The 24608-nt window shown below is 40.9% G+C and overlaps 1 protein-coding gene across 1 annotated transcript in view; it reads left to right on the top strand.

Moving 5' to 3' along the window:
• The window catches only part of LOC122760754 (diacylglycerol kinase beta), a 74896-nt gene that overhangs the window by 41703 nt on the left and 8585 nt on the right, over positions 1-24608 (top strand). Inside the window, exons 19-21 of the mRNA XM_044015925.1 lie at positions 3048-3138; positions 6735-6936; positions 23987-24107. Coding sequence (XP_043871860.1) covers positions 3048-3138; positions 6735-6936; positions 23987-24107 — 414 coding nt within the window. The remainder of the gene's footprint in view (positions 1-3047; positions 3139-6734; positions 6937-23986; positions 24108-24608) is intronic.

Below are 24608 nucleotides of genomic sequence, written 5' to 3' on the forward strand. Positions count from 1 at the left end.
TGTAGCAAACCTTACTTTTTAAAACTGGGTGCATCACTTTATAAGCACCACAGAAATGTTCACTCACTGTTTTTTGATTTTTATCGGGGGACATAGATTATTAAAAGAAACGACCTTTCCAGCTGTTAGCATAACTGTTAGCCCCAAAGATTTGTCGTAAATTCCTTTTGACAACTTGGTACAGCACTCTTTAATTTAAATTTTATTAGAGCCTTAAAATCATTCACTCATTGTTGAGTTTGAACACAAAATATGACAGACAAAATAAAGCCCTGCATTCTGGCTGTTAGCATTGCTGTTAGCCATGAATATAACCTTACTTTACACAAATTTGGACAGCACTGTCTTAAAATGGTTCTCTCACTGTTGAGTTAGACAAAAAAATCACACATAACACAAAATAGTGTCCAGCCGACACTAAGAGCATTGCTGTTAGCCATGAATGTTTGTAGTCAATCTTACTTTTTACAACTTAGGACAGCACCCAGTATTTTATTTCAACTTACTTCACTTTATTAGTGCCTTAAAATCATTCATTCGCAACCGGATTTCAACGAGGTAGTATACAAGTATTTTCCAAAAAAGCAAACCCACTTCAATTAAAACTAGCTCATTTTAAAAACTAAAACTAATGCGATACTAGTTCCACAGTGTTTTGTTTAGTGTTGGCCAATAAAATCAAATATATTACACAAATACGCCAACAGAAATGCTAGCTAATCAAACCAGATTCATGTGTTTAAGCTCAAATTTCTTTAAATTTCTTTCAAACTGAGCTCTGAGATCAGTTTAGCATCATTTGCACTCTTGCTACGAAGTTGGCCATGACAGATTCTACTCTGCTAGTTAATGAGAGCACTTTCTGTCATTTTAAGTATTTTTTTGCACTCTTGATAGGCTACATTTTTGAGTTATTTGATGCTAATTATAAAGTAATTTTTCAGCACACAGGTATTAAACCCATTAGCATCTCCTAACCAGTCAAAGCCCCAGGGCTCGGCACACTTAGCCCTGGAAGCTAAACTGGTACAAACAGTGTCCTTCCTCTGATGGACAAAAACCCCCACTTGCCTATTTAGATTAATTTTGTTCCAGTTTCACCAGTAGTTTTTGCCAGAAACCTGGGAATAGTGGAAGTAAAGGCTTATGGATGTCGCGAGTCTCCCTGTTGCACTCTGTGTTCATAGGAGAGGACAAAAAAACATGAGTTAATTGCATTTTTTTTTTTTTTACAGAGTGTCTCAAGTGGAGGCAGCTTAATGAGGTTAGGCAGCTCGCCTCGTCGAGAATCTCAACTGTTCCTAATTGTGATCTCAAATATGCTTATAATCCCCTGATTTGACAGCAGCCCAAGTTTCAGGGGAGGAATTACGGCGAAAAACACAGAACAGGGGACAGAAAAGACAATTAGCGGGGAGGGAAAAAATGTGTCAACAAGTGCGGCGGCTTAAGACATTTTCCCTCACACTCGGAGAAAAATAAACACTTATTACAATTCTGTCAAGGTGTAATGACGTTAATGCTTCTTTTCTCTTTTTAATGTCAGAGAGGAAAGAAAAACAAAGTCTTTCAAGTTTGTTTTGACGCTGTTTGGGCTCCTGACCTTGGCGTGTGGTCTGCCCACATTTCACGCAGCTGTTTTGTCAATAAGTCGTGTTGTCACTATCAGCACATGCTAATGAGTTCACTCTCATGTCTTGGAATAGAGTGTGGGTGGATGTGGATGACGAACGCAGGGTGAAAACATCAGCCGAGAGTCTGCAGATGATGTTTGTGATGAGGAGAACATTTAAATTCAGCTGTTTGCATTTCAGTGTATGGGCTTAAAACTAAGTGTTAGTCAATTTTTCTTCCGTCTTTTTAGTTTGCAGTAGGAATGAGAATCAGGGTCGCTCCAAATGACTGGATGGGATATCGGACATTACTTCAGACTGTAAAAATGGAGATAGAAATCAGCAGAAGCATTTTAAGCTGAGTCATGTGCGTGCTGTTTATTTCTTTATTTAAGGGAGAAGAATATTTGTTATACACTTGGAGAATTATGTCCTTTTGAAATGAGCTCCATACGTTCATAAACGATCTTAAATGTCTTTATCGGACTAATGTCGGTATCAGTAGAGTTAGTGATATCAGTATCAGACACAAACGGGAGCGTTGTGTCAGGAAAAATCAAATATGTCAGACATTTAATCATCACAATGACTCAGTGAAGCTGTTAAATTGTGGTTAAAAAAATCTGCTTTAATGGGCTCAATCACGAGCTGTAATTCAATAAAACATGAAGCCAATTTAGTAAATCATGATTCATTTAAGAGTCAAATCACCTTAAGTCAGGGGGTGTGGACACAGTGTGATTGACAGCTGGCGTACTACTGGTTTTCAAAAACCAACATGGCACGGAACCAAACCACTGAACTCAAGGCTCCATGAGCCTAAACTAAACTTATTTATATATTTTATCAGATTACATTTCCGTGTGTGCAAAAGCAAAAAAGAAATGGTCGAATACAAACAAATATCCTAAAGGTTGTTAAAACATTTTCATTCAAATGACATCAGGAAGAGAACAGAGAACTTCCTCCTTCAGGTCACATGTCTGACAAATCACCTGCAGTAGACATGTGAATAAAATAGTCCTCAACCTCATCGTCCTCAACCTCACCCCCCGTCCCCCGTGTTCCCTCCAGAGGCGACGTCAACGTCTCAGCTCGTGTCATGAAGGCGCTGAGGCGGAAAATGTCTCTGCTGCTTTGCTTTGATTAAAGTAAATAAAAAATAAGGAGCAGTTTGGCTTGTTTGGCACAGATGGTGCCGGTTAACGCTCTGTGGTTCGACGCTTCAGGCCGCATCAGAGGAGCTGCGACCTCTGTGACCTCTGTGTCCACGTGGTCCACCGCTGTCTGTGTGTGTGAGAGAGACACGTCTCCAGACAGCGGACAGCTTCAGTATGTGTCCACTGAAACATAAAAATCGAGCCTGAGGCTCCAAGACTTGTTTTGACTGAAATAAAAGGCGTCTGTTCTTTCTGTCTCCCCTTTCTTTCTCAGGATGAAGAACAAACTGTGGTACTTTGAGTTCGGCACCACCGAGACCATATCTGCCACCTGCAAGAAACTCAACGAGTGCATAGAAGTGGAGGTGAGTCTATCTTTAAATGTGCGTCGTGACACTGGACAGGCTTCAGAGTCTGCAGGTGACTTACTGAGGGACGTACGAGGACACGTCTGTCTGTCAGTACGTCTACAAGCGCAGCTTAATCCAGCTAATAGAGCCTTAGTCTGACTAAGACAGGAAGCCGGACTACTTGCAGAGTCCCAGTATAAATGCGGAGGAGAAAATGGATTTATTGGCCATGTACGTAGGTGGCGCTGTATCTCTCTATAAGCTAGTGCTTATTGAATCAATTTCCTGTTGAACTTTACTTCACAGAAAAAAAACAAATGGTCGGACGGACGGACGGACGGTGCTGTGGTTCTGTACGTTTCGTACCTGCTGTTCAAGTTAATCGTGATACAAGTGAGATGGGGCGTGGTTCTTGCGGTCGTGGTCATTTTAGTGCGCGCACAAGAACGCTAAGAAGTCCAACTCCAGTCCGACTTAGCGTATACATGCAGGAGTAATCGGACTATGACTAGCTCGATTTGAGTCGAAGGTTGCAGGCTTGATTCCCGGCTCCACTAGTCTTCATGCCTGTGTCCTTGGGCCAGACATTCAACCCAATGTTAACGAGTGACAGATAGAAAAATTAGCTGTATGAATGGGTGAGTGTAAAAAACTGTATGGTCAAGACTAGAAGAGCACTGTGTAAATTAAATACAGACCGTTTACCAGTTAACTAATGTGTTCATATGACATTAAGAACTGAATTAACTGAGTTATTGTCTTAGTCCGACTAATATTGGACATTTAACCTGCGTGTAAACAAACTGAGTGACACCAAAAAATAAATAACACCACAGAAACAGGCACATATTGATTTGGTACTGCACTAGTATGTAAAATATGTACGGTAACATTCATTCATTCATTTTCTACCACTTTATCCACTACATGAGGGTCAGAGGTCGCTGGAGCAGATCCCAGCTCAGCTCAGGTTACACCTTTCCCTTGAAGCCAGTATTTCAATGAAAATGTTTTTAATGGCTAAAGAATTTTAAAGTACTGTAGAAGAATAATCAAAAAAAAACATCCATAAATGCTCAAAATATGCAGAAATATGAGATGAAAAACACAACATCCTGTGTAGGCTGCGTGTCAATAAGTTTGCTTTTATCGCTGACAGCTTTTTTAGTGCCATTTCTTTTCTTAAAAAAAAAAAGTAGGGTTTAGTAGTTTTTCTTTGTATTAATGAGACGAGCTATTCATAGCACATCGTCAGATTAATGCTCCATGAAGTCAATGATTGCCTCATTCTGTCATACGCCGATGCCTAATCTGTCACCTGGGCTTTTAAAGCACGGCACAAACACACGTTGTTGTTTTTTTTTAGAAACCTAATGCTAAAAAAACCTAGCTCCATCTCACAGGCTCCGTGTGTCCGTCACACTCTGTTGTATTTACACCCATAAATACAATCTAACGTGTGGGAAACAGTGAAGAGCCTCAGTTATAACTGACGCACAAAACAGCAACTTCCCACGCAAAAAAAAGTTTGGCTCTTCTTTAGTCGGGGGCAGTGCAGACATTTAACCGTCACAATGACTCTCAAGATGTTAAATTAGAGTAAAAATCCTGCTTTGACTCAAAGTATCAGAGTGTTTTTGCTATTAGCATGAGTGGCAGCCATCTTGGAATCCTATACCGGGGTAGCACCCAACTTCCCAAGAGGGCGTTCCTGTTGAAACCTCTGACGAGGAACTCCGAAATGTCCGACTTCTGACTACAACTGGTACGCACCATCAACAGAGAAGAAGATGAAGAAGAAGAAGAGTTATGTAACACAAGGTTATTGCCTCTTACAAAAACATCTCCTTTTTGCACAAATCTCAAAATGGCTGAATGACTCAGGGTAGCCCCGCCCACATCCCCTGACATCAGTGGTTTCATTTTTATGGGTCAATGCTGGAGGCAGCAGTTTTTTTTGGCACCAGCACTTTCTCTTTTCTTTGACATGGGACCGTTTGTGTCTCACCGTGTGGTGTTACTGTGTGTGTGTGTGTGTGTGTGTGTGTGTGTGTGTTCGGTACACTAAACACTAAACTTGACGGCTCTTGTGTGCCGTGCTCGCCGGGGGCCTCTGGTGGGCGAGCAGTGCAAAGTGCAGCGTTTTTTTGTAATTGCTCTGACTCAGCGGTGCTCGATGCCACGGAGAAACTCTGCGGCGCGTTTAAAGTTGTTTGATGAATCCAGATGAGGGTCAGACATAATGAAAGTCAGAGGTAAGCCAAGAGCGGCAGATGGTGTTCCGTTTATATCTGTTCATATTTTTATGCTCCGTGTTTCCACGTCGGCCAACTTACTGCCGTTTTTATTGCCGTTAATAAAGACGGAGCTGCACACTTGGCTCGTGTTCAGGTAATGCATCAGGACAAAATAAATCTTCAAGTCATAAAATCAATAGTGAACAAAGTGGGCTTTGCAATTTTTTTATTTTTTTACCCAGTGATTCAGAAAGTCTTTACACTGCAGCTTGTTATTTAAAGTAACATCACTTTCTTTTGTTGTGTTTTGAGTCGACTTTTATTGAGCCATTCCTTACAGAGCTGTCGCTTTTTAACCAATATTCAAATATCCACTCCCTCTTTCAAACACAGAAATGTAATAATTTATCACATTAAATGTTTATTTCTTCTACCCTTTGGTCTGCTAAAAACTGGATTTGATCCATGTGACAGCTTTCCGATTCTTAATCTTCTTCATTTCTTACGTTATGGTCCATTTACTTTATCAGTTTTCTCTTTTATTAGCTACGTTTTATTCACTACTCTTGCTATTATTTATTCATTGTATCTTTTCCTATTACTGCTGTGTTTTCTAGTATATTTACAGTTGTTCCTCATCACTGATTGTTAAGATCTTTGTTCCTCATTTCTGTTTCTTCTGCTACATTTGTTACATATTTTTATGGGTTTGTTTTCTTCAGTTTTGTCCTGTGAAGCATTTTGCATTATAGAAATCCAGTTGACTGAAAAAAACAGTTCCAGTTGAAAATATACAGCCCAGAAGTGCAGTAATTACCTCAGAATCAATCACGTCAACCAAAACTTAATGTCGTGATCAGACGACACGACAGTTTTGTCTTTCTCGATGGTCACCATGTCAGACAATCAATCACTGGCAGGAATCCTTCCATGTCAAAGTATGAGCAACGTCGTAGCTCAACGGCCATTTTGAATTTGGCGTCCATCTTGGTGATTTGTTTTGTAAATTAACAAACTCGACAGTTTGTACTAGACGCATCAAAGCTGAAAAGTCATCAGAAGGTTTTTGCAGATTTAAAAGGGCGTGGCCACGTCAGCTATCGGAAGCTATAACTCCGCCATGCATTGACCGATTGGCTCAGAACTTCATACGTGACATAAGAGACCAACCCTGAACACGTCTATGCACAATTGCAAATACATTTTACTCAACAGGAAGTCAGGAGTTTTAAATTGACCTGTCCTTTTGCCACAGAACATGAAGTGGCCTGTAACTTGGCTGTACATTAGGCCGATCTGCTCGAAACTTGACATGTGAGAGAAGAGCTCTGACAGCCCTAATTCCCACCTGTCTTCTAACCTTTGTCCTCTCAGTGCGACGGGATCATCTTGGACCTCAGCAACACGTCGTTAGAGGGCATCGCCGTGCTCAACATTCCCAGCATGCACGGCGGCTCCAACCTGTGGGGCGAGACGAAGAAGAGGCGGAACTACAGCCGCATGAGCAAGAAGGTCCCGGAGAGGATGCCGGCGAGCACGGTCACGGACGCCAAGGAGCTGAAGTTCTGCATGCAAGGTGAGTGAGGACACGCACGAGAGTTCTTCTTCTCACAATTACAGTAAACCTGCGTTAGCTGCAGCAACAGGAACATTTATCACACAGAAATATAGTTTCCCTGTGGGAAATGTAGGACATTGGCTTTTTTTGGGAGCTAAACATGTATGAGATTATCATTCATGTCAGAGAATCTAGCTCACCTATAGCTCACCTGGTAGAGCTGGCGCCCCATTTTCTGAATGTCCTCGGGTTTGCTCTGGTTTCTCGCAGCTTCTTTGCTGAACGTCTTCCCTTTTCTCCCTCTCTCCCTCCCCCGTTCCCATCAAATAAAGGCTCGGAATGGGCTCAAGAAAAGGGCATTTTTAAAGTAGAATGAGCGACAACTGAATGAAAGCTGTGGAGACTTTCATACTGGTTGGCTTTTATTTATAATCCACTTTTCCAGCACTCAAAAAAACTCAATTTTGGCATTTGTCTGCTGGTGAAAGGACTTTGCTTTAGAGGCAGGCTCTGAATGAGCGGCTCTGGCTCTGATTGGCAGAGATGGAGAAGTGGACGCGCTGTTTTCAACTATTTTGTTTTGGCGTTCTAGACACTGACAATATTTTGACAGCACAGTTCTAAAATGGGAAAAAGACGTGCATGTTAAAGTGTGACTGTACGATTCAAGTTTGCCCTGGTATGATGTTCAGTATCAGTGCAATACTGGTGAAACACAGTGGAAAAATTAAAACATGGAATCCATGGAATTCCATGGAAACCTTAAATATCACACAAATGATTGACTACACTTAACACAAATTGTAAAAATTCAAATAAGACTGTGTGATCTGATTATTTGTTACATAATTGGACCGTAGTGTTTTTTAAATGAAAAGTTAGCAGCGTAGAAGTTTTAAAGACTTCAATTCTTGTGTTATGCTACGTTCACACGCCGCGGGATCACTGGTTGATCGCCTCATCAAAGCAAATTCTTCGCTAAAATTCTCAATGGCCAACTCGAGCATTAGCGTGATTGGCGATTTGCGCCGTGTGGCCCGGCCAACGAGAAATTCACATCTACTCGTGTCGAAGTCCATCTGAAATCTACAAAATCGAATGTCTAAAAATCGGACTAGCACACTCGGCTAACGCGATTAGATATTGTACAAATGTCCAGAGTTGGACTCAGCTAGCAGGTATTTGTTCGGCTAATACCAGAAAATAATAGAAGCAGCTAACAAACATACAAATAAGTCATCAGTGCAAAAACACAGCGAAATTCAGGTCGTTTTTTAAATTTTTGGACTGATAGGAAGACGATTGATTGGTCAATCAGCTTAAAGAATTGCATATATTTACGTTAATGGATGGTAGGAAGACTCAGAATGGTGGTTAACATGCTATCAAGTAGCCACATGCTAAACTAACAACTGGCATTTAATAAGAAGCTGAAAGGGGGTGTTTTGACCCCTAGTGGAGCGGAGGAAAATGCTTTTCATTCAATAAAGTGATTCCCCACTGTAGAGCTTTTAGTGTCGTAGAAGAATTGATCGGTATGGTCGAGTTACAACCTGCAGCTCGACATCTGGTCTCCATGGTGATTCCTTTTGTTGTGTTTCCCAGATACTGCTTCATTGTTTGTTTACAGTGTTTTTGACATTAAATATGACTTGAAAAACATACAAAAGACGCTTTAAAGACCTGAATATAATGTACCCTTTAATTTTGACCCAAAGTGGTATAAATATAAATATAAGTATAAATATCTCCTTGTCAAAGGGATTTCAAGCGACTTTTGTTAGCCTGGGCATTTTTGACCTTTGTGAAGATTGGCTGGATATAAAGTCCAGTCATTGTTTGCAGTGTTAAAGTTGTATTTGTCTGGGGTTTTTTTTATTGTGTTTTCGTGACGTAACAAACAATGCTCTGCTGCCTCCTCCGCCAAGTCTGTTACGCACACACAATTTCTATGTGGTTAAATACCAGGAAACATGAGAGCTATACATTTTGACGACCTACTCAAAAGGTTCTTATTTTTTCAAACGTAAGATGTTTATTTGTCATTTTGTGCATGAGCAGGCCGGCACATTATTATGGAACCCTGTGCCAAACGGCAGAGGAATTAAAAAATACCAAAATAAATCAAGTTAATCTGGTGGGAGGTGTGGCACTAAACAAAACAGGATAGAAAAGATTTATACAAAACCTACTACATTAGAAATGTGATCTCAACGGAAATGAAATATTCAAGCTGTACATTGTCTGAAAGTAAAATTGCACTTAGGGAAAATTTGAGGTTGTGAGAGAAACGACTAAGTGTAGGTAAGGACTTTTCTTAAATGTCACCATTTCTTATTTCTTCACTCAAACAGGAAATGTGTGCACAAATGTTTCCAGATACACACTTACTGTATACACTTAGTCACTCTGTGAAAAAGTCAAATCAAAGTGACATATAACAGCTCCATTTAATGTTTTTTATTTGTAGTTTAGTTACATACAAGGTCCACCAAAAAATCTTTTTTTAATTTATTTATTATTTCAAATTGAGCCCACCTCTGTGATGACTGTGGAAAACCTTGTTACCATGGAGATCTCAGGTCTATAGTGAGGCCATGAGTGACGCAGGAGGAGGAGAAGGACATATGGAAAGAAATTATACTGCAGGAAGAAGCACAGGCGACTCACATCGGTCACATTTTCTCCTCTTGTTTGTACAGTTGTGTGTTTTATTGTCCAGAGCGGACTTTTACTGTGGCCGCGTGTTTGACACGGCGTCAGCAGTTCCATCAAAGTGACGTGGATGCGTCAACAAGTCCTCCAACTTTAATGACAACTGAAGTCGCTCTTCCCTTTTTCCTGAAATCCGTTACGCAGGTGTACGTCACACACCCACTTCAGAAGAGACAGGATTTCCTTATAACCAATGAATAAATGTGTCAGGACACGTATCAACGCCGTTCTTTGACAGAAGCAATTTGTTCTTGCAAATGAAAGGTGGGGATGTCGGATAAATATAATAAAATTCATCATGTGTGTGATGTAGGTTATTGCGCTGCTGCTCTGAAAAGTCATGCCTTCACACTTTGAGTGTGTACACCTTTTTAATGCATCATATCCAACCTGAGGGGGTAAAGGTTAGGGTTAAAAAAGACTTGGGGAGGCAGTAAGTTGCAGACAATGACAATAATAATAACAATAATGATAATAATAAAACAGACTTACCTTGGCTGCAGCTATTTGATGATGACACACCCAGCGTACCAGATGGCTATAATTGATGTGTCCGCTAGGGGCATAAAAACCTAACTATGGGATGTAATCCACTGCAAGGCTGCTACGGCACAAATGGTGCAAATTGGGTGGCACGTTTTTGCCTCCAGTAGAAAATTTTCAACAGGCGAAAATGAGGCAAAAACCAATCAGTGTTGAGGTTCTGTGATGCGACGTCACGTCACATCCTTGTCCGGTGTCCAGCCTCAGCTGGTTCACGGTGGAGGACAAACGTGTCAGCTCTTCTACGACTTTAGAAACTGTATCAACAGAGACCAGGTTAAAAAAAGATTGAAATAAAGTCAGCAAGGCAATTTTATTGCCACTGTTGCGATAGACGTGAGTGTACACAAACGCAACTTGAGAGGAAACTCATGGCCAAGTGGAGAGGGAACTTGACTTGTAACTGGAGGGTTGCCAGTTCTAGTCCCCACCAGGTAAAAGGCTGGCGTACCCGTGAGCAAGATACCCAACCCCCAATGTTCAGTATGACTTTTCCTCTACTATTAGCCTGTTAGCATCACTCTCTAATGTTAGCCCACACTGCACCTCCGACCACACGACTCATATACTGCTTTGTATTTACAGCAGAACTTGGAAGTCGGAACTGGGAGTGACTTCACCGCATTCCAGTTGAGAAAATACGGAAACGTCTTGAACTAGCCTATGTTAGCCACTGTTAGCAATACCAGTCAATACCAACGCTCTACATTGCAGACAAACGGCATAGCAACATGTCTACGGTTAAAAATGAAACAGTTCTATGTGTACGACTGATTTACTGTGAAACCAACACGACTGAAGTGCCATTAACAGTAGAAGTAGCAGTGTCTCAGTGGTGGCAGCTGTCTTGGAGTTCCATGTCGGAGTTGGTGAGGTTGAGATATGAGGTCTGAGTTCTCTGACCTTTTTTTACATTCAAGATAAAGTTTTTGTGATAGTGAATCGACTTTGTGCTTGTTTGAAAATGCACGTGATGGAATCTTTGCTCTCCAAAGCTTTGTCCCTCTGGATTAAACCCTCATTAAATTAGCCTTTTCTTGCTAATGCTATTTGGAAACAGGACTCAGAGACGGGTGCTCCAGTTTCACAGAGACACTGTGCTAGGTGTGCGTTTCTGTGTGTGTGTGTGTGTGTGTGTGTGAATGCGTTCCTGCATGTTTATCACACAGCTAATTGTTTGTGGCAGCTGCTTTCTCTGGCACAATGAACTAAAGCTTTTAAATCCATTTGCTGCCGATAATGCAATGAACCGGCTTCACCCAGTGAGAGTGAACGAAGCCCAGGGCCATTCTGACCTCAGCACTCAAACTTCAGCGCTCTGAGTCACTGCGCCGTCCCTGCTCTGGTTTTCGTTGCGCGGGGACACAAACGACAGCAGACACACAGAGAGACACAGAGTCCACAGAGTCCTACGGCTGTAATAGAATCATCTTGTGTTGTTAAAATTTAAACAAATAAAACACACAAATTGCTGTGAGACTGCTTTGTCTTGTGTAACGTGCACTAATAATAATAACAATAACAATAATAATAATGGAGTGCTGCAGTTCACGTTCTATTGTAGTAGCAGGTAGCAGCAGCTAGGGTATCAGCTATCTTCCTCATTAAACATCAAGCACACTTCCACATGGTTACCGTCTTCCGCATCATCTCACCACATTTTGTGGACCCAAGGATCGATCACTGAACAGGCCTATGGGGCCCCCGTCTTCTGAGTCGTCTCATTTTGGACCAAAACAAGAGCGTGCCTCCAACTGGACTGGACTGTGCCCACGTGTGTCCACATGGTAGCTTTTTTGGACTACCATGGAAATGGGCAGATGAAATTTACATCCCACGGACCCAAGGATGGATTACAGAATGGGACCCAGGGGCCCACTGGCTCATAATCCATCCCAGTGTGGACCTCTTCTGTTAATGGACAGACGTAAATAGAAAGTACCACACACAATGATTGCAACACACCTGATCCAACAATGTCTGGCTCGTACCGTACGTGTTATTTAATTCGCAGCATTTCCTTCTCCTTGTCTGATAATGTGCCGTAACTTTATTTGTAACCACATTTATTCATGAACACTACTATAAGTCTGCATTTATAGTGTTTTATGAACCATTTACTAACATTCTATTACTTATCAGTAAAAGCCATTTAGGACAAATGGACAAGCTTGTTCCACAAAAACAGACGAATGACATCCTTTCTGGTATGTAAAGGCCACCGTAGTTCCCTGACATGCTAGGGAAAGGGAGGGATCGGTGAAGAAGTCCAGTGTTTGTTTGAATCTGGGGTCTCACCTTTAAATATCAGTCATTCTTAAACACTGGACTTAGATATTGTATAGTATCGTATAGTCAAATGATGGGAATAATGTCAGTATTCAGTTTTAAATTGAGATGTAGTGTATCCCAATGAAGTAATCGTGTCATTTAAGCCCTCTACTCATGAAATTAGACAGATTTGGAAAAGTTTTATATCGTATTACCTTTTTATAAACATGGAACTGGTATTTTAGTAGCATTTAAGTGCTGCTTTTGGAAAATACAACCCTTGCATTTTCTTGTATTTGACCAAAAGGCAACTTTGGGTAAACAATGCCCCACCTCTACCAGTTTGTACATTCGTCAAATTTATGACTTTTATGACGATTTTTGGTGTATTTGTCTGGCAGCGTTACAGCGCCACATACAGGATTTTTCGGAAACTTTCAAGAAGGAAAAAAAAGGAAACAATCGTATATGGAACATTCTGTTTTTTTAGGGAGACACGCTGTGACTGTGTCCACTCTTCTGACGTAAATTGGACCAAAAAAAAGTGATCATTTGTTCCACAGTTTGTGAATGTGCTGCTGTGGAGTGAAGTGTCCCAGCAGACACTGTCAGGTGGGAGTGGACACGGAGGAAACCGCAGTGTGTCAAAGAGGGCGCTGACAGGAACAGCAGTTACGTAGAGCGATGGCGGTGTCAGTTCATCCTTTCACCCTGCTCCTCCTCAACTCTTATCTGTGTACCATCGCTCCCCTCCCCTCTTCATTTCCTCCCAGCTCCTGGATCAGATTTCCTCCACTTCCTCTGCTGGATGGAGCTGCAGCGGATGCACACAAATAAAGTGGAGTCGTGGGAGCTTTGGAATAAGAGGAATTGTGATTTGACGATTGTGTGAACGCGTACATGTCGGTAAAAAGCAGCAACAAGCAGCGGGGGCTCCCAGCCCCTTTTACACCGGTGACGTCTGAAACGGCACTGACTTTAATTTCTTTAACCTTTATCTGAGCAGGTAAATCCCCTCAAGGTTAGCGACGTCACACAGGACGACATGACATCAGGAACAAAAATAAGACGGCACTAAAACCCCGGGGACAGTGTGAGACGCTATGAACAAACAAATGAGATAAGATTGATAAGCTAATTGATTATTTACTCGTAAAGTTCTTCGCCACAAATGATCATGCTGTACCTTCACTTTCATCCTCTTCACAGACCAGTTAAAGTCATTTTTTTTGTCCTTGATGTGGAGGAGATTCTCACATCCATCTTCCCAGGAGAAAAGTAAAACTCCACTTTCAAGCATTTTTTTGTGGCCTAAATAAAAGTTAACAGGCCGGTTTAAATGTCAGCACATGTAGTTGGTTCACTTTGTTGCAAAAGGTTATTAGTTACTGTCAAAAATTGAATTAAATATTAACTACAGTCCTGTTCCAGCTCCAGCCGGGTGAGAACAGTCAACGTGTATGCAGATGACACACTTTTCTTCAGGCTCCAACATGGAGATAAACATCCTGAATCAGACATGTAATCAGATCCACATCTAATGTCTCAAAATATAACTATTAAGTTAACCTCCTGAAGATGTTTGTTTGCTGGTGAGATTTTCAAACTGGATTCTCGCTGATTATAAAAGAATATTTTCTTAAACCAAAACTACGTCACTTGTGATATAATGAGTTGATAGAATCAGTTCCTGGTAAATGTTATCTCCCAATTAAGTGCTTTGAGTCACTTTTAGTTTTTGTTATTACTTTCATTATCCTGTTTTTGTTTTTTGGAATTTTTGTTTTGTACATTTGGATTTGTTTATTTTGTCGTAGTTTTTTTTAATCTCCTTGTGTATTTTGTTCACTTCCTGTTTTATTTTGTATCCGTGCTTTATCTTCCACATGAGGGTTGCTGGTGCCAATCCCAGCTGACATAGGGTGAAGGGTGGGGTCACAAACAACCATCAACTCTCACACTCTATCTAGAGTGTCCAATTTGCTCAATCCCTAATGTTCTTGGACTGTGGGAGGAAACTGGAGAACCCGGACAAAAACCTGCGCACATGCAAACTCCACGCTGTGACCTTGTTCTGACCGGGTCGTGAACCCAGGTCTTTCTTTTGTCTCATTTCAGTCAGATTAAATTCCTGTTGTTTCCCCGTTTGTCTCCTGTCGTCACCTGTGTTCGGACAGCTTCCCCTTTTTCGGTTCCACTCTCCTGCCACAGTGATTCCATGCCACTCCCCGATCAGTTCCACCTGTCCCTCATTATCCAGTCGGCTCACGGTATTTAGTCTCCACTCAATCTTCACTCATAGACAGCGTTTGTCAGGGTTGCAAGATTTATAACGTTCTCCCTCGTGTGTGTTTAACCCTGCACTGTTCCAGTAAATTGTAAAGCCCTCATAAAATAGTTAAAAAAACAAAAGGATTTCAGGTTTATGTTTGGACTGAAGATGGAAGGACATCAGTGATTTATCAAAAACTGTGAGAAAATGTTCTCTGATTGAAGACATTTCCGTTTATGTGTGTGGGAATTCACTTGAGTCTAAAAAAAGATCCCACGTCTTGAATTTAAGGAGTATTAATGATTGTTTTTGCGTGTCATTGTCCTTTTGTATTTAACGTGACGGGTTCTCATTCATTAACTGTGAGTAAATGTGTCAGTGGAAGGTCGTCCACTCTCCCACCGTCCACTGAGACTGAGACGACGACTCAGCAACTGTTTATATCTATTTACAGCCTCGCTGTAACGCGGATGGTTGGGAGGAAGAGGGGGAGGAAATCAGAAATAATTACAGTCGTCTGTTTTGTGTGAGAAGAAAACAATACGCAGACTCTGAGTGTGATCGTTCTATAAATATCTCCCTTCATGGTTTTTGTCTCTCAGCCTGACTGTTGTTGTTAAGGAGGGGGAGGAGAAGGAGGAGGAAAGGTGAGGGGAGGTGAGGGGGAGGAGCTCCCTGGGGGTGAGTTTTTGGACACAAGTGAGTCATGAAGGGTTGCTGTCGGCTTCATACCTGAGGTCACAGGTTTCCTGCCTGTGTTTCGCAACTTATTTGAAAGTTAATTATGCAACAAAAAAAATGAGTTACACAACTTAAAAAATGGAGACAAAAAACTGCTGATGGAGCTTCACCTGTAAAACTAACACTAACATGTTTATACTAGCTAATACTAACGTGTTGTACAAGAAAATGTTTATTTAAATATCAGCTTTTGTGTACTTTTACCAAATACTGTGCGTGTATATTTATACCAGCTAATGAGTGGATTTCTACCTAACATTAACATGTGTTAATTCAAACATGTGTTAATAGCCTCACATGTTAGCCTGAGTATATTTATAATTATGTTAAATACACATGCTAGCTAGTACAAAAAATCACACCACATATAGGCGTTTGCTGGTACAAGTAGTTATACACAAGTTAGCTGGTATAATAGCCAAAAGCTAACATTTATGTGTGTATTGGTTCTAGCTACCATGAGGTTATGTTAGCCTAGATAATATGTATGTTAAATACACATGCTAGCTAGTACAAGCCAGCTACTCCCTAGTTATACACAGTATAACAAAATATTACATTCCATGTCATTTAGCAGACGCTTTTATCCAAAGCGACTTACAATAAGTGCATTTAAACATTTGGGTACAAATAAGAGCTAGAAGTAAGTAAGAGCTTCAAGTAAGCCAAACCACGAAGTGCTAGTCATAAGTGTGATGTATAAGGTTTTTTGTTGTGGTTGTTTTTTGTCGTCGTCGTCTTAGTCGAGGCGGAGTGACATGAGGTGACATGAGGTTATGTGAGCCTAAATGTATTTATAATTCTATTACATAAACTTGCTAGCTAGTATAAATGCACATGGTAGCTGGGAAATGTACATGCTAACTTGTATAACACAGACGTGTTAACTGATATAAATACTATACAGTATTTATACCAGCTAATGAGGTTAGCCTAACATTAACGTTAGCCTGAATATATTTAAAGTCATATTAAGTTTACATGCTAGCTGATATAAATACACATACTAGTTGACGTGTGTTCCTACCAGCTAACACCAATGTGTGTATTTTTTATCAGATTTTAATATAGTACACCTGCTAGCTGTTAGCTGGTATTTGTAGGTGAAGTTTGAGTTTTGGTTTTCAATTTAGCCATAAAATTAACCATATATAAAAATACAACCAAATATCAAAGAACTTGAATTTAAGAAATACTAATTGAATCAATTGTTTTTATCTATTTATTTATTAGTTATTTGTTACTGTCATCATTTTTATTTAGTTTCCATATGTATAGATACAAAAGAAAATGTTTGGAAACTTGAATTTTTGAGTTATCAATTAAAAAGAGAATTTTTAAAAAAACAACTACAAAAAACACTCAAAGCATATTTCCACATTGTTTAAGTTTAATTTGTATTATATATATATACATATACATATACATGTATATGTATATATATATGTGTGTGTGTGTATATATATATATATATATATATATATATATATATATATGCTTATATTGATTAGTGTGTGAAAGGCTCATTTTACAGATTACAGTATTATCGTCGTGTGGTACTAAAGTTCTTTCCCACGGCTGTTTCTCTTCTCTCTGGAAAACAGTGTGTTCTCTCATTTGGGCAAGCATGAAGCATGTGGTGTGTTATTATTATTATAATTTATTTATTTATCATATTTTTTTTAACTGTATCATAGTAACAAAGTGTTCTTTGTCAAACGGCCAAGTGCTCTCCCCCGTACCTTTTCCCTCGGTCGGATTCTGGCGGAGGTGAGCTGCAGTTCCTCTTGACCATCTGCCTCCACTCTCACCACCCTGTGACAACAACTGTGGAGGCAGAGGGGGGAGGCGAGGGGGGGAGGAGGAGGAAGGATGCACAAAAAAATGCCTGCTGATAATTATAGCCCCGACACCTCGAGCTGATGCACAATGAAAGCTGCACTTACTCCTCGGGGAGATTTATAATTCATCTTTCAGTTTCTAATTGAAGGGTTTGTTATAAATAACTTGTCGCTGAGTAACGATGAGAATAATGACACAGATTATAATCTGTAGTGTAGTTATTGTTCTACTCTGGTGTATTTGTAACTTATTCCTCTGTGTCATAGAGCGCTGCTGCTGCTGCTGTTGCTGTTGTTTATGTGTGACATGGTTCCAGTTTATTTTAGGTATGTCCCACATACGCGGCCTTTTTCTTCGTCTTTTTTACCTCAAGCTGCTTTTATACACATTTATAAATAAAAATAAAAATCCTGAATGGAAACACTAAAAATAATAGTAACACAAAAATAAACTCTGACGTAGCTGAACTCTGAAAACGCTGTTTTACATCATCATGTTGCACCTCTAAATCCGTCTGTCCTGCCATGGACTTTTGCACCACTTGCATTTTACTTAATCAAATATTTGAAAATTTGCTTTAAGTTTATGTGAATTTTCATTTAAACTGGGTTATAAACCATTATGTTTGATAAAAACTCACATGAAAAGCGTATTTTACACTTTTTTCCCCTTTTCTCTCTCATGGTCTAATGATCTAATCTTACTTATTTTGGGTAATACAAACTTCAGTTTCCTGTTAAAGAGCTTTGTAACTGTGAAATAAACCCGTGAACATATTCAAATCAATAGGAAATATTGAAAACAACAACTTATTTATTTATATTATCTTGTCAGAAATGACCAAAGAACAATGTGACTTAGTTTTTTATTGGATTTGTAGACAACTAAATACATATGTAATACAACCAGCCTGAATATATGCCCTTAAATAGATGTCTGAATCTTCCTCTCGCTGTGTATTTTAGGCTTTATTATAAATAAACTGCAATTCCGGATATTTACGTGTCATTTTTAACATATTTTTAACCACAGTCACTGTTAAAAACACAGTGTTTTCCTGCACACACACACACACACACACAGAGCAGAGAAAACGGTGCTGCACAGTGGCAGCTCTTCTCGCTTGGAGGAGCAATGCCATCCCGTCCCAGAATGCACCACGGCGGCGTTATGTAAGAGGCTGTTCTGGTCTATTCTTAGCTCTACCTCGCTGAGAAGTAACAGCGCTGGTTTTTGCCTGAGAGTCAGGAGAGCGCAGGGATCTGATGAGGCAGGAATCATCATCATCATCATCATCATCATCATCATCATCATCACTGTGGTGGTGGTGGTGGTGGTGGAGGTGGAGGTGAGAAGCAGCAGCAGCAGCAGCAGCAGCAGCAGCAGCAGCAGCAGCAGCAGCAGCAGCAGCAGCACAGTGGGCTTCTCTGCCATCAGGCTCCCACACCGGGACACTGGCAGCACGGACGCCCATATTTGGTGCTCGGAGGAAGTCGAGGTGAAGGAGGGGGAGGAGGAGGAAGAGGAGGGGAGTATTTTTGAAGGTGCAACACACACACACAAAAGGGCCCGTACAGTATGAAGGATTATAATAGGATCTAAGTCTAAATCTTAAATATAGTTTTGTATCAATATATGTTACATTTAGTGTAAGTCAGGGTTCCAGCACCTTGGCTGACATTGAATTCAAGGACTTTTCAAAGACTTTCCAGGACCAGTCCATCACATATACTCACACTCGGTGTCCAATTTACCTAATCCACAAATCTGCATGTTTTTAGACTGTGGAGGAAACTTTCCAGGACCAGTTCCCTCATATTCAAGGACTTTTCAAAGAATTTCAATGACCAGTTCCCTCAAATTCAAGGACTTTTCAAGACCTTTGAGGACAAGTTCCCTCAAATTCAAGCACTTTTCGAGGTCTTTCCAGGATCAATTCCCTCAAATTCAAGGACAGAATGTGCTGACTCACCTTAAGATGGGAGGAGAACTTGTAAGAGCTTGTCTTCGTCCATGATGGCGTCCTCTGTTATTGATTTGCAGAACGCTCTGCATCTGGACAAGTGATTGTCCTTGAGAGCTTGGTCAAAGTCAGTCTTTGTCATTTTCTTTGGTGAGACAGAGATCTTTGAATTTTCATTTCCCAGACATCACGTCGTGATTTTTCTCTCTCTTCTTTTAACTTTACTCGCTCATTGTTCTGCACGGAATCTCACGTCGACGTTCGGAGAGAGACAGTGGACAGTGTCCAGCATGGGCCTCGTCCACGTACAAACTACATATCAACTTCACTTGACCCATGTCTATTTAGGGTGATTGTCTAACACTTTTCAAGGATTTCAAAAGCCTTTAAAAGCAGGAAAAGTCATGTCCAGATGACCCGATCTTGTCTCCCGTCAGCACATACAGATATAATAACGATAACTTGTCCAGCTTTAGTGTCAGTGATGCTCTCGTTTCACTCTTCTCTGAATTGCTGCTCAATCCTCTCATGATTATTTCCGGGAAAACCTCAGTAACGACACAGAGAGTCATGTGGTGTCTGCGCATGTGACGCAGGATGAAGCTCATGTGATGAGGACAAACCACTGTTCTTAACACCAGTGTGTGTAATCTGACTATTCAAGGAAAACGGGATTTAATCTGAAACTTGACAGCTGTCGTCGCGTATAGCTTTTAAATATATAAACAAACGTCCGCAGGGTTTGTTTTCGTGTGCACAGAAGCACACATCGCGAGTAAAGCGAGACAGTTTCATGACAACAGCACCAAGAAAAGGGTGTTGTCATGACGAGCGTTTAAAATCTCCGCTGAATAAAGTGGAGCGAGGCCGTTCGTGGCTTTAGAAGCAAAGAGTAAAATCTTAAGATTCCTCATTCTAAAATGACGAAGTTGCTATAAAACGGGTTCAAAGGTCACTGTTTCTGCTGGAACTGCACCGCAGACCTTTCAAACTTAACCCTTAGGGCTAGCGTGGCACGGAGCTGTGCCGCAGGTGCACCCGTGATAAATTACCGTGGGAATAATACACAACTGTATGTTTACAGGTCACATATTCAGGCTTTCCAAAATGCGTCTGTTGTGTTGTTGAGTCAAAGCTATGATTCGTTTTGTATTTTTTGGTAGTGATATAAAGGAGCGACAATTGTGCAAAGAGTCACAAAATAGATTTTTTTTTTTGCTCAGGTGTGTTTGTATAGTTGAAAACTACAATACTGTATGTTTCACCATCGTAATGTAGGTAAAAAAGTAGCCTAAATTCTCCGTGTTCTAAGAGTTAAACACAACGAACGAGTGTTTCCTGAGCAGAATTGATGTTATTTTAAAGCAAAAATGTAGTCATGTGACATTCACTCATGTCGGCAAACATTGTTTTGTTTCTTGCTGTGTCCTCCTGTGACGTCAGGTTTCCTCTCACACACAACACAGCACAACACTTTCCTGTTTGCAGCTGGGAACTTCGTCTTCTTTCACATTGTTTCCAGTGTAAGAGGCGGACGGACGCGCGGACGCTGGTAGCTGCAGTCGCGACAGGCAGCGCTGCCAGTTGGAGCTTGTCTGGAGCTGGATGGAGGACAGAGAGCCTCGGGGGCGACGGGGACGGTTTTACCGGTTCTTCTCTCACAACTTCTTTTCTGAGCCAGCCCATAAATCAAGTACATGATCGAGATCTTCTTCTCTGCTCTGTGGGCCCCCCGCCCCCCCCCAGTTTGGAGCACGCCATGTTTAATAAAGGAGAACTTGGTATGACATTGAAGACGTCCGTGACTCAGAAGCTGAGCAGAAACAGAACGTTCTGGCACAAACAGGAACTCGCTCAGGTGTTCAATCAAGACTGAATAAATCTGTACAAATCAGCCACAGAGAGTGGGTTAAACCATTCCTTTTTTTTCTCAATGGAGGTCGTCCCAGAAAACTCTCTCCTTCAGTGCACTTTATAACCCAAGTGTTCCTCGAGGACACGTTTTGTTTTGTTTAGACGATTAAAGACGCGATAAAGAAGGACAGAGACACACACACAGGACCACCGCACTTGTAAAAAGGCAATTTATGTTGCCAATAAGCAGCAGTAACAATAATAAGAACAATAAAAACAAACAAAAAAAAGTGAAATCAAGAATTGTGCAAATTGATATCGTTGATTGAACTTAGAGAAAAAATATTTTGTACTTTAGTGTACAAAGAAAAAACAATCACACTAAATCCACAAAAAGTACTAAAGTAATACTTTTAGAGTAAAAGTACACATATGTCGGATCACGTGTGCTCATAGGCTTATGTAAATATTGACTGTTGGACATGATCCATGAAAGAAAAGATATTCTGTCCTAATTATAGATTTATATTTTATCTTATATGTGTGTCTTTTCTTGTTTACAGTGGAAAAATCTATTAAAAAACAGCTGTTACTTTGAGGTTAAAGGTCTCATGGTTTCAGGTGAGTCAAAATAAACATCATCCTAATGTATACATCTGCTACAGTAAACTGGTTCTGTAGGAATCTTCCTGCCAATGTGGATATTTATATACAGTATATATGTATTTCTCCGTGTTTTGCCATAGTCCTCTTGCCTGAGGACAGCACTGTGTTTGTCATGGCTTTTGTTTGAGTTTATGTCCAATATTAGTCTATTGATCTATGGGATCAACTAACAGAAAACGTGTAGTGACGTCAGAAAACACTGAGCAAATCTATAGGAAAGTAAACTGAAAGTGGAACTGGAAAGATGTTTGATGGGTCAGTTAAAGGATCAACATTTGATCCAACGATGAAAATTCTCCGTGTAACTTTCTAACTCCCTATTTAACACTCTAACACCCAACTGACATCGTATCTAACACTCTAAAAAACGATCTAAAATGCTAGTTACATTACATTACATGTCATTTAGCAGACGCTTTTATCCAAAGCGACTTACAATAAGTGCATTTAAACATTTGGGTACAAATAAGAGCCAGAAGTAAGTAAGAGCTTCAAGTAGATCAAACTATGAAGTGCTAGTATACTGTTTTTTTTTTGTTGTCGTCTTAGTCGAGGTAGAGTCAGAAGAAATGTGTTTTTAGTTGGCGGCGGAAGATGTGGAGGCTTTCCGCTGTCCGGATGTTGATGAGGAGCTCGTTCCACCATTTGGGAGTGAGGACAGTGAACAGTCTCGAGTTCTGCGAGTGCCTCTGCGATCCCCTCAGTGAGGGGGCAGCGAGCCGGTTTGCCGATGCAGAGCGGAGTGGGCGGGCTGGGGTGTAGGTTTTGATCATGTCCTGGATGTAGGCTGGACCGGATCCGTTTGTAGCATAGTTCTGTTTAAAGCTCAAATTTACCATCTAATGTTCAACTACAATCCTATCTAACAACCCATTACCCTATTCTAGTGCTCCAACAACCGGTTTGAACCCCAAATTCCCATCTAATGCTCAACTAGAACCCTATCCACGCTAACCCTCTCCAGTTTAATGAGATAAAGGGTCTTTGCACACCAGACGCGTTGTGAATATAAGGGACAATAATGATTGACGCTGGAATACGCAAATGCTGCGATGCGAATCCTGCAAAGACGCTAACTTTGCGTCGTTTGCTCCAATCGCTGGAGTTGGACTACGCCAATCATGGAATCCTGGAAAATTGGTTGGTGTGAACATACAATTACACACATACAGTATGTCTGATATTCTGGAGCTCTATTTAATGTTCTACCCAATGCCTGATCTATTACACTTCTACCACATTGTTAAACAACTTATCTAAGGACCAGGTCATACCAGGAAATCTGCCTCAGTTTTATATCCTTGTAATCTTTGAGCACTGAGTGGCTACCAGCAGGGTTCCTCGCATAACTTCAAGAAAGTTTCAGTGTTTACCGTCTTCTACATTGTGTGGTTTTACCCAAACAGGAGTGCACCAGCAACTGGACTGGAAAGTGTTGTACTACCAAGAGCCTTAGCAGTCGTCTCAAACTGGAAGTGTTCTTGCGGATCCTACGGGAGCTCTGTGGACATGGGAAGGATGACCGAGGCCTTGTGCTCCATCTATCGAATGCCCTATCAAACATTTTATGTGACACCCAATTTGATGTTCCGTCTACCATCCAGAATTCCACAAAATCTTGCTTGCTTGTTTTCCTGTGTCCATATGGGGCCCTATAAGGGTTTTATGTCAACTGACAATATGGGTCCCAAATGGGTTTGTCTGTGGTTTCCATGGTGGCTCCACCCGTGTTTGCCTACTTTGCCTACTACTTTCCAGACTACCTGGGTACTGAGTGGGCTTGAAGTGGGTCCCTTATGGTTTCACAAACATGGGCAGGTGGAGCCACAATGGAAACCACGGACAAACCTGTTTGGGCCCCCTAATTGCTGGCTGGGTTTGGAATAGTTAGATGCAAACTAGGCATGCAAAACCAAACTGTAAGACATGGAACCATCCACTACACGAGCCAGACTTTGATTTGAGGACGTGAATCGCAATATCTCCCTACATTAAAGTTGTTGAATTGTCGATTGTTTGTGCAAGTGTGTTTATAAAAGACTTTCCTTTTTTCCCCACGTTCCTGATCGCAGGTTTTCCTCTTTAATATCGTTAAATACAATTGTACTTGTTTGACACACGCTGGTTATCATCGGTGATAAATACACGATACATTGTACCTGTGTTTTTGATTGACACTATTGCGTTTCTCCTTCTTTCAGACTTCAGCGACCAGCTGCTGGAGGTGGTTGGCCTGGAGGGGGCGATAGAGATGGGGCAGATCTACACTGGACTGAAGAGTGCCGGACGCAGACTGGCTCAGTGTGCCAGTGTCATTATCAGGTCAGAATCCTTCTGTCCCACACTCATCGCTCTCCATTGTTCTCTTTGTCTCGTATAACCACTCACTTCTCCTCTTATCGACCGAGGAGTGGAAATGGCAACATGAACAATGTGAAGCTCGGCTCCGTTCTACACACGCGTGATGAAAAATGTATTGGCTGTGAGTGTTTTTGTGTGCGTTTGAGAGCTATAGGCCCTGCAGTGTCTAAACAATAACACGCATGTAGCTCGTAAATGATAGATTTCACCTTCATGCTTCACAAAGTGGAGCAGTGGATGACGCACACGTGACAACATGACAAATACACTGTGTGTGGCATTCTGGAAAATGACAAATACACAGTTTAATCTTTGTCATTTATATTTATTTTAACGTATTTATGTTATATTTATGTTTGTATTTTGGCCTAAATGATTAGAATAGCTTAACACATTTTTTTTTAGAAGTGATAAAGAAACTATTTAATTTAGATTTGAAGAATTCCTCACTCCCACATACGG

Source organism: Solea senegalensis, linkage group LG2 (assembly GCF_019176455.1).
Source record: "Solea senegalensis isolate Sse05_10M linkage group LG2, IFAPA_SoseM_1, whole genome shotgun sequence".
NCBI lineage: Eukaryota > Metazoa > Chordata > Actinopteri > Pleuronectiformes > Soleidae > Solea > Solea senegalensis.